This window comes from Acyrthosiphon pisum, chromosome A1, assembly GCF_005508785.2.
Source record: "Acyrthosiphon pisum isolate AL4f chromosome A1, pea_aphid_22Mar2018_4r6ur, whole genome shotgun sequence".
NCBI classification, from domain to species: domain Eukaryota; kingdom Metazoa; phylum Arthropoda; class Insecta; order Hemiptera; family Aphididae; genus Acyrthosiphon; species Acyrthosiphon pisum.
In genome coordinates this window covers 85,427,680-85,438,491 of record NC_042494.1, presented here as the reverse complement: position 1 = coordinate 85,438,491, position 10,812 = coordinate 85,427,680, and the positions used below count along the sequence as shown (strand labels likewise).

General features: G+C 29.6%; 1 protein-coding gene across 2 annotated transcripts in view; it reads right to left on the bottom strand.

Annotated features, from left to right (window-relative positions):
- Positions 1-3,569: 3,569 nt before the first annotated feature.
- The window catches only part of LOC100166269 (regulator of G-protein signaling 11), a 48,014-nt gene continuing 40,771 nt past the window's right edge, over positions 3,570-10,812 (bottom strand). For both annotated transcript variants that reach the window (XM_003246448.4, XM_001943731.5), the window contains 2 exons: positions 7,389-8,177; positions 3,570-6,417 (listed from right to left, as the gene is read on the bottom strand). In XM_003246448.4, the coding sequence (XP_003246496.1) occupies positions 6,357-6,417; positions 7,389-8,177 (850 nt within the window). In that variant the 3' untranslated portion in view covers positions 3,570-6,356. The remainder of the gene's footprint in view (positions 6,418-7,388; positions 8,178-10,812) is intronic.

The window sequence follows — 10,812 nt, the reverse complement described above, 5'->3', positions numbered from 1 at the left end:
TAAACATATGTGATCAAAGAACTAGGTTATAACCAAAGTGCTCTAAATTCATTGATTATTTAGAAGATAAATCATTAATACATGTGCATGAACAAACATATTTTGCCTTATTTAACACATCCCAAAAAACAAGAAATAATTTCATTGGAAGTAATTTAAAAAAAAAAGATAAAATAATATCTTTTAATAATATTGTACAAAGATAATATGATATAGACAAAAAACATATTAAAAGCAAGACATAATTTAAAAATTAAAGATGCACACATAATATGAACAAATTATTTTTTAAATTGCGTGTTAAGTTAGTTGCTATAATATTTAGCCATGTATAGCTCTTATGTCTTTGACTATTAAAATATAATTTTTCGAAAGAATTAAAATCTGAAACTGCTTTTAATTCAGCTGATTTTGCCAAATTTATAGACATACTTTGCGATTGTGGTTGTTAGTAGAACATAATATAGCAACAATTCATATGATAACAGAGCATTAACAAAATAAGTACAGTCAAAGATTATATGTATAATAACAGCTTCAATTATTTAAAAAAAAGGGAAAGTAACTTGACCACCAAATTGTAATGAATTTATCCAAACCATAAATGGAGTAGTTTTTTTTTTTTTTAATTAAAATATAATTTTAATTATTTAAACCAAGATGTTATTGAAAATGAATTTTCAACATTTTATTAGAAATGAATTATGAGGTTATGATAATTAGAACTATGGTAGTTATAATTACTCATATTATTTACTATTCCATACTTGAATAATAATTGTTTTCAAAAATGTAGTGATGTACAGAGTTTTCAGTGGGTATTTCTGCAAAATTGGATGTGACAGGATCATTAATATAAAATCAACTTCTTTTGATATATTCTGAAACAAAAAAAATTAAATCAGAAAATCTAACAATGAGTTAATTGAATAAAACATTTATACTTTTACTTTGAAATTGATTGCTGCGAGTTGAGTTGCACACATGAATTGTCTAACCATGACGTTATTCAAACAGTCAACCATCGTAATCCCCATTGTGGATAGCTGGCAGATGGGTGTTTAAATTGGTTGTTATTTGGTAGAAAGAAAGTCAACTAATTAAAAAATAAGATTATCTCAAAAACGTCTATAAAGCTTAGTTTGAATCACGAATACTATAATCACCACGGACGTACATAATCACGGACTAAGATATTATCACAGAATAATATTCTGGACTGGAAACGACATGGTTGGCAGGGATCAGGGGACGGCCACGAAAAGGTGTCACTTGGCTGATAAGAATACTGTTCTTGAAGTTTCAGCGCTACAGGTGGTTTTATTTGGATTCACAATTTGTATCTACTCCGTGTTTTATACAGACGGCGCTGTAAACTCTAGGACACATTCGACCCCCTGCACTTTTCCTCTTGTACATACATTCGTGGCCGTGATTAACTGCTCGTTTCCAGTCCATTATATCCACAGATATAATATTATATACTTACTAAATTAAATATAATATATTATATCTAGGAGCTTATTAGCTTAATATGGGTATATCTGTAGTTCATATACGTTTTTTTTTTAAAATTTTTTTTCTATTAGAAAACAAGAATATTATATACAATCTGTAATACATTTATAGTTTATACAATAGATTTACAGCCTTACAGGTGAATATCCAATGTCTAACTCCAGACTTTCATAAAAAAATATTCTGGATTTACGCTCAACTTTTAATAAATATTGTCAACAAATTCTTGATTTCTGGTAGGCCGTTGTAAACTAAACAACTTGCTCCTAACACCATCACAGCATCATCGATATATTTTAAGTATTTTTTGTATATTTTATCCATAACCCTTGAACTCTACCTTGAAATGTCCTTTCTACTTCAGTGGTACCTAATAGTGGTTCCTAATAGGTCGTCCGTGATTATGACTTATGCTTGAATTCAGTGGCGTAGCCAGAAATCTCCCAAGGGGTTTTAGTATATTATATTTTATATTTAATGAAGATCAAGACAATTAAAGTACTTATATTAAAGCATGTACAATTTAAGTAATGTCTATTATTTTGACCAGTCTTGTAGTTGCATTCTCCTGGCAGAGTTTTTTATGAAATCTTGTGCTATTTCCTCCACAGTTACATTTTCTTCCTTATTTATGTTTGTTAAAGCCAAGCCATTTAGCCTTTCTTGAGATATTGTTGATCTCAGGTAAGTTTTTATTCTTTTAAGAGTAGAAAACGTGCGTTCTGGAGTGGCAGAAGTAACTGCCAACTGGTAGTGTGGAGAACAACTGTAAAAGTGTTTTAATGTTGGGAAAAAGATCTTGGCAAAAAATATTCTTCTGGACTATTAGAACTAACATTTACACTTTTCGTCTGTCTATTACAGATAGGTACGAGACATTTTAATGTCAATATTTACAATCCAACTGATGCCAACGGAATATTGTATAGGTATTATGACGCCGACAGGGTTATGACTATAGTAACGTCTAACTTATGAGTGTGTAATATCTCACATGACATTTTCACTTTGAAATATTTCAAACTTGAAACTTTCACTCTTCTTGAAATATTGAAATATAAATTTTTTTAATTTTTTTTTTTAAACTGGGTTGTTTGGGATGTTTAATAAAACCATCATTAGATGGTCATACCGATTTCATACCCGATTATTGATTATCAATATTTAATTCCGGATCATGATATAAAGAAGATATTATATATTATATAAATATATAATAGATAATCATTATGTAATTTGTATAAAGTATTAAAGTACCTACTGTGTAAGAAATATTTCTATAGCATTTTTCATTAACACTTAACTAAGTAGAGGTGCTTATTGTACTTTCTACTACAGTTTTAAATTAAAATTTGTTTTTTTTTTATCTTTCATTAAAAAATAAATTTCATAAAATTTCAGAACACTAACGCCTACTAGTGATAACACTGCACACGGGTAAAGAATTATTTCTTCGTTTTCAAGAAAAACAAAATTGAATCGTATTCATTTATACCTACATTTACAAACAGCGTGTAACTTCTATAAACATATTATACATTATAATGTTCTCCGGTCCAATTTAAATTTTAGTATAAGGGTCCGTGCAGTGATGGTGTAATGTTTACAGGGGCCCCTGGGCAAATTAAGTTTTTGGCCTAACTTAAGGTCTCTATTTTTAAAGGCCCCTTACTACCTTGGACCCCCAGTGCGCCACTGGGTCCGTGGCTAGTGGCTACTGGCCTAATGCTAATTGGGAACCACTGTTAATTGTTATAGTGTATAGTGTGTAGTGTGTACATGACACTATAGTCTATAATTTCTTATACAAATGAATTTGATTTTTTTTTATAAATTTATGGTTGGTTTACATATTTATATAGTAAGAGACTTATTGCAGTTTTTTATCGCGTTCACATTTAACACCATTTTATATTTTGCAAAAGCATTTTTTATTGAATTAATGAACATTAGGTAGGTACGTATTGAATAAAATTACAATTATAGTAATATTAAGATTTAAATATAGAAAAAATGACGAAGAATATTTATGAAATAATAATAAAACAAAAGTTTCACAATAAGTAATTTTTTAATTTATTTAATAAGTTGATAGGTACAATATTTTATTATACCTACAAACTATGATCACTATCGTAACTAACTCTAAGACATTAATAAATATGTAAACTAAAATAAAATATATTTCTTCCTAAATAGTAAATAGGCTAGGTATTTAAAACTTCGTATAGAATGACGTTGTATACTTGACGATTATATCAAGACATGCAACCTAAGTTACATATCTAGGTATGTAGTTTGTGCACATTACGATTTTTTTTAAGTTTTAAATTTACATTTATTGAACAACCACAATTTTGTGTCTAAAAATCCATTTAAAATGGTATGCGCATTACAAAAATTTTGTATTTTATAATATAATATCTTTTATTTGGTATAAATACGTTATTTATATCTATGAACTATTACATGAATCTTAAAAATTCCATAAACAATTTATCACAATTTTAACTTAAATTATAGTTTATAATAAAATATTTGCACTTACATTTACTAAATAAAAACCGTTTAACTAGAAAACAAAATATCAAATAAATAAATAATTTTTTTTTTACAGATTATTATATTCAAAATTCATAACATTTTAACACTGGTACTTATTAAATGTACAATTCATTTTTTTTAAATAAATAAATTAAAAATACATGTCATAGTGTGAATCCGCAGCAGAATAAGTTCTTATAAGAAATGTTGTATGTTTTTATATGACGAAAAAAAGTTTAAGTCTGATATATTTAATTTGGAAATAATTTGTGTTTTGACAAACTCAAACTCAAATGCTATGCCTATAATATTTACTGTAGTATATTGTTTATTCTATTAACTTAATTATAAATACATATTGTATCTATATCCATAATATTCGTATAATTAACACATTAATATATAGGATATAATAATATATATTATTAATATATTAAATAAGTAAATTATTATGATATTAAAATCACTTAAGTATTAAAGTATTAATAATATCAATCTAAAAACCTAATTATATTAAGTATATTTGATATACATATATATATATATATATATATATCGATATTAGATAGAATATAATAAAATATGTTTAATTAATCACTTTGGGTAATATAAGCCAAAACGTAGTGTAAGAGTATATTATAATATAATATTGTGTGAGTTTCGCGATTAGTGTAAATAATCTAGTATACCTATAATAATATAATAATTCCCCATGATTTTTTTTCACGTAAAACGTGGCAAAACATTAAATAACACGAAGATTATAATATAATAATATAATATGAAAAGCATTGCTATAATATCAAATTTAAACTGTATTTGTGTTTGAGTTTGTCAAATAACTGATTATATAAAACTAAGTAGAGTTGAAATGAGTATGGGCTCAATTTACTCAACCTCAACTGTACTCAGTTTTTGGTTTTATTATAGCTAGACTACGTTTAACCACCTAAGGCTTAAGTTCGTCCGCTATCTTATTTTATTTAAATAAGTGTTTGTTCTAATACAAACTACAAATCATTAATGAATAGGTTTTTTTTTTTGGTCCATCATATTGTATTATATTATGGTTCTTATTGGTTCCGTACAATAGCATGTAGAATGTAGATATTATCTAAAATGGCTATAATCGTAATAGGAACTAAAAATAATTTGCTACTTCTTCATTATTTCTGTTGGCAATCGCATGGATTATATAAATATCATCATCATTTTCGTTAAGAATTAACAGTTTTAGATCTCGTTTTTATACTGTTTAATTCTAGTTATTTATGAATTAAAAATGTATTTCTTACAAACAAGTACCAGATAAAAATGTTTGAAAATAATATAATGGAATTTGATGACATTATTATATTACGTTAATTTAATACACTAATAAAGTTAACTGTCGTTGTGTCAAATCTCGAGGAGAACAGAACAAAGTTCGAAATATCTAGTTTTATTGTAATGGATTTAAATATAATGGTAATTTCAAGTGGATTTCAATTTAGTACGAAATAACGGAAATTCAAGATATCGACGATCGACATAATAAGAATCTATTTTATTATAAAATCGAATTAAATTGATTAGAATAAATAAATTGTGATATTGCTGTACACGTTATGGTCTATAGTAGTAAATCAATAAAATTGTTTATTCGAAAAAAGTATACTAAAAAAAAATTATTAGATATTACAATACGATGTACAATTCGTAACTAATTATTAATTATTATTGGCTTAATTATAAAATACATAGGTACGTCTTAGTTGTTAGATATATATTATACATATATAGGTACCTACACTTGTATATATATTTATTATTTATATATAAACACCGAATAAATTACTATATTGGTTGTGTGTTGTACTCGCGTCGTGTTGTACCTACAGCATTTTAACGAAATGCTTATTGCATTATTTATAGGTACTTTTACGATAGCGTAATATGTATTAAATATTATAATAATTATTACATTTTATAAATTACGATTATCGTTGGAATATAATATATATATTATAAACTAAACAAATATTGAACATACAGACCGAGTCTGAAAAATTCGACTGGGTATTTTTTTTATCGAGTTTTACATAATATTTTATCACACGTAAATAAATATAAAAAAAAATAACATTCGTTTGGCGATGAATAAATATTATTATTTATATATTAAGATAGAACGCTATATTATATATATTTTATACTAATATATATATATAATATTTACGAGAAGTAGTATAATGTAGGCGTATATTTACACAACGTATAATAGAATTTGGAATGTGTGCTTTGGCGAAAAACGTTCAAAGAAAACCGTAGGTCTCGTATACCTTTAAAAATCGGCCGCCTTTATCTTGGTTGTGTCTGAAAAGAGAAAACGAAACAATCGTGGTATGTAAAAAACTGTAATAAAGTATTAAACAATATATATCATTTTGTGTAGATTATAGATTATAAATAATGTGTATTAGTATAATAGTATCGCATGTAAATTGGGAACGGGCTAATATTTATGTAGAGTGAAAAATCGCATGGCTTCCCCGGCGCGTTTGGGACACCGGGCGGCGGACAGTATTATATACTATAACCTAACCTATGTATTATGAATTATAATATATTATTGTTTTCATCCGTTTTGTAGACAAAAGTAATGAAAATTGTCTGAGTACCTACCCTAATAAGTAGCATATACAGGGTGTAAAATGAAGACCTGACACAAGAAAAAATTTATAATACTTAAACGTATATGACAAAATGTATGAAATATACTCATGTCAGGAAATAATATTTTGAAAAAAAGTTATTTTGATCTAAATTAATTTACTCAAAAAATATTAATATTTAAAAAAATTCTAAAAAATAAACTACTTGACTTAGATAAATGTTTTTTCCATCAAAATTGTTCTTATATCAGATCTAAAAATTGACTATTTTGAATTCAATTAAAAAAAACTTTTCAGTATAAAAAAAAAAAAAATATATTTTTATATTATACGTGTAATGCAAGTGATTATAAATTATATAAATACAATTTTTTTAAAATATCGAATAGGTCAAAAGCTATTTAATCTGTCAGGTATATTTATTATACACTTATACCCTGAATTTTATAAATATTTAAAAAGTATTCATCGATTCTTATTTAAAAAAAAAGTTTTGATCACCGCACATAGACTATTAAACTCCATAATCATGGTATTTTCGAAAAAGTTATTTAAAGTATGAATGCATTGAATGGTTTCGAGTGATGCAACGAGGACTTGGAAATTATTGCAGGCGCCACCGAGGAACAACACTAGGAAAAACTAAGGAGATGTTCGCTGCGGCCAACTCACTCGTCTTCCCAAGGACATACGTCGTTTCCGTCACTGATGGACGCAGCCACAGTCGCTGTCGCTGAGGCCGCCTCCGCTCCACTGCAGCAAGCTACAGTTTCCGATGGGTGACCGCCTCCACAACCAGGTCCGGTAACGGTGGTGGAGGTGACGCCCTCGGCTACCGTGGCCGTAGCGGCCGCCGTTTCGTCTACAGCGTCCGCAGCGGTCCGGTCGCACCCGTTGTCCCTGTCCACCGAGCTGACGTTAATGACGGGCGTCACGCTCTGTTTCCTCGCCAACGACAGTGATTTCAACAGCTTTTTTCTATTCGACTTGTCGTCCAGTGAAGACGCGGCCCCGGCTGGTTCGTGTGGTGACGTTGACGGCTGCTTTTCGGGCGACCTACTCTCGGGTGACGGTCCGAGGTCAAAGTCCTCGGCTGACGACACCGACGGCCGGTCGATCGTCTGTTGCGGCGTGCACGCGGCTGACGACCCACGGCGCCTGTCCATGCTGCTGCCGCCGCCCAGACCGCAGCTCCGCCGCAGACGGCTGGCCACCGAATCGGATTGGCTCTCGTCCGCGCTCGCCGCTGAATCGTACGCCGCACCGCCTGAGTTTTTGCGCGACGACGACGTGGACAGCCGGCGCTCGCGTTCTTCGGCTATGGACGCCGGCAGCGGCCGCTTGTTCTTGTCACCGCCGCCGCCGCCACCATCGGCCACGTCCCACGGACACACGTCGTCCGCCATCATCGTGGGTAGCTGCGGTTCGCCGCATTCCTCCACGCAACCACTAAGGTTATCTCTGCGGAAAACAAAAACGATATTCCGATCATAAACAGATTCGCGTAAACGAATCGTCGTGGTTGTTGCCCTCCACCCCTTCGTCCTCCTTTCCACTGACTTATACTCGTTTTATCTCTATTTACACTTTCACTGTTTGTATACTTACTTTTCAGTAGTATATCATACGAATATACAATTTAATGTTCTTTTGACAAATTTACACATAATATATCACGCACAGTGCCGGAGTAAGACGAAATGATGTTGTTCGACACTTATATTTTTAAGCTCACCAACATTTATTTTCAAACATATCGACGATATATTTGCTTCTTATTATACGGAAGAATTTAGTAATAGGCAACTACTACTTAATGCCTGTACGGTGTACCTACGTTAATCCACACATGCGCACGCACACACAAATTGTTTATAATATTATGTTATAGTTAGGTACATACACATGTGTATATATTATTGTATTTATATGTATATATATATAATTCTGAAGTCGTCACTGCGATTCGATCGGTGAGTTCGGAATTAGCATAATATAAAAAAACAAGGAATAAACTAACAGGCATAATATAATGTATATTAATATATTATATAGGCGTATCGTATAATGACGGTTTAATAATGTATCGTTGGAAAATTATATTATTTCATAACAAAATAATTGGCATTTCGTACGGGCTGTATAATAATAATATAGTTTTGTATAGGTAGTTTATTACACAGGGTGTCTCGCCACGTTTGTCCCAGTCGGAAACTTTTTTTTAAATATATGCCTACAGTTATGGATGATATTTCTATATATGTTAGTATGTTACTGTATTATAGGTAGTATATATTATATGTGTGTTCACAGTAACTTTTTATCTGCCAGCTAAGTGCTAACTCAAAATAATAATAAAAAAAAATATATAATATTTTAAAAATCTAATTACTAATTTTCATTAAACGTTCAAATAGTTAGGTATAATAATATGTTCTAAGCTGGAGTCGGGAGGTTAGCAGATTATAGTATTTAGCATACATATTATAATAATATAATATAGTTGGTAAGCGGGTGTTAAGAGGACAAACACGGTGAGACAACCATTATATTATTACACAGAGGTCACTATTATAGAGGTGCATGTGCGCAAACAATCAGATAAAATATACAATTATCCGCAATATTCAATACAATATAATACAAACCGCTACGGGTAATACATACTCTAATCTACTGTTTCATCATAATTAATATAGTAATAAGGACTATCTTATATACGTAAACGACGTGGTTATACAATACGTATATACCGACATTAAGGTATAGAATACCACTACTCGTGCATAACTCAAGAAGAGGAATGAGGACATTTGTTCATTATTATAAATTATAATAATATTGTGATGTAGGTGAAACGTATATAGAAGTATACAGTATACATCAGTACAGTGGCGTGTAGATAGGGGTAATCGAGAGGCGGCCACATTTGAGTTTTTTGTGGTGTGAGTGGGTGATATATAGGTGGTAACTATTTTTTGTCAATTTTTAATTATGAATGCAGGAAAAATGCTCAATAAGATATTTTTATTTTGATACTGATAAGTGGTAACACCGTAAGTCAACAAATATTCGTAGATACTATAGCGAGGTAATCGAGCATAAATTTTATTTTAATATTTCATAATAGTACCTACATTTACATGATAACTATTTAACAAAATAGGTATCGGTATAAATTTGGTGTATTGCATTTTTTTGATTTTAAAGTGAATATGTGTATATCATGATATTATACTTGTGTACCTACCTATAGTTGTGTATTTAATCAGTTTTTAGAGCTACATGTATTTCACCCTTGATATTATGTCCCTATTAATAAATAAAGACCATTAAAATCAAATTATATTTTCTACCCTAAAATTAAAATGTAATATATTTTTAATTACAAAAGAATTTCAAATGTTCGTAATTTTGACGAATGTATTTAAAATCTGAACTTCAAATAAAAATTGTTGGTATGTACGGCCTTTTGATATTTTTGACTGCTGTAAGAGCCACATATGAAGAACCTTTTATTAAATTGTCAAGATTTTTTACCATTTTTTTTGTTATCTGTTAATAGCTTAAAAAGAGCCAAAATATTTTGAAAATGTTATCATGTGTATGAAATAATGGTAATATAAATATTTGGTGACAATTTAATTTACCTAGGAATAAGATTATTCTAATATGTATCGCAACAAAAAGAAAACCATTTTAATATCTTATTTATACGGTTAGAAAATTCTCCAACCCCCATCATTGAAACAGTATACCTATACCAATTTTTAGCGAAAGATAAAGAAAAATGTTTTTATACTAGTCGATGGGTGGATGAGTTGGTTGGTGAGGTGACTAGGTGAGTATTAGAAAAAAATGCTCTGACAATATTTGAGTTCACCACGCCACTGATCAATACATGTATAATATATACACGCTTGATATATATATATATATATATATTAATTATATAAGCAAAGAATAGAATAGTCAATAAAACTGCAAACATAACGTATTGCACGCCATAATATAAAAGAAAATAGGTAAATAATAATTAATAATATATGTATTTATTGTGTATGTATAATATATATATATGTATATATATATTATA